This window comes from Myotis davidii, unplaced genomic scaffold (genome assembly GCF_000327345.1).
Source record: "Myotis davidii unplaced genomic scaffold, ASM32734v1 scaffold43, whole genome shotgun sequence".
NCBI lineage: Eukaryota > Metazoa > Chordata > Mammalia > Chiroptera > Vespertilionidae > Myotis > Myotis davidii.
In genome coordinates this window covers 1945671-1946327 of record NW_006294590.1, presented here as the reverse complement: position 1 = coordinate 1946327, position 657 = coordinate 1945671, and the positions used below count along the sequence as shown (strand labels likewise).

General features: G+C 60.1%; 1 protein-coding gene across 1 annotated transcript in view; it reads right to left on the bottom strand.

Annotated features, from left to right (window-relative positions):
- PIWIL1 (piwi-like RNA-mediated gene silencing 1) overlaps positions 1-657 on the bottom strand; it is an 18512-nt gene that overhangs the window by 9427 nt on the left and 8428 nt on the right. Inside the window, exon 2 of the mRNA XM_006768799.2 lies at positions 459-578. Coding sequence (XP_006768862.1) covers positions 459-578 — 120 coding nt within the window. The remainder of the gene's footprint in view (positions 1-458; positions 579-657) is intronic.

Here is a 657-nt window from a genome sequence, read left to right as displayed (position 1 = left end):
CCCCAGGGCTGTGCGGCCCCGGCTGGGGAGAGGACGCCCCCTTGGACTCACAGGACCCACGTGGCCCTTCACTTGGGGTCTGTGCACCGGCTGCTGGCCCACGTCTTAGTCCACTCACACTCATACACACACCCACACTCACACTCACACCCACACTCACACACACCCGCACTCACACACTCACACCCCCCACACTCACACACACCCACACTCACACAGATTAGGAAAATGTAGACATCCAATTCACCTTGGTATGTGAAGAAAACTTTTTTTTTAGTGGGGGGAGGGGGGGGGAGAGAGAGAGAGAGAGAGAGAGAGAGACAGAGAGAGAGAGAGAGAGAAAGAGAGAGAGAGAGAGCTGTGGCAGACATCACCTGAGCAGCAAATGACACAGCCTGCACACACACACACACACACACACACACACACACGCTCTGCACTCGCCTTCACCTGGCGGCCTCTTCACCTTGTGACTTGGCTGTTGCTCCCACGGGTCCTCTCTGGCGTCCACGGCCGACCAAGTCCGGGTCCGACAGGGGCTGCTGGGGTCGTGGCTGGCTGAACCCTGGCTGCTGGCCCTGCAGGTCACCCCCAGGTCACACCGGAGGAGGGGGGGTCCACGCTCGCACACTCCTCCCCATCGGTCACCACATCTCG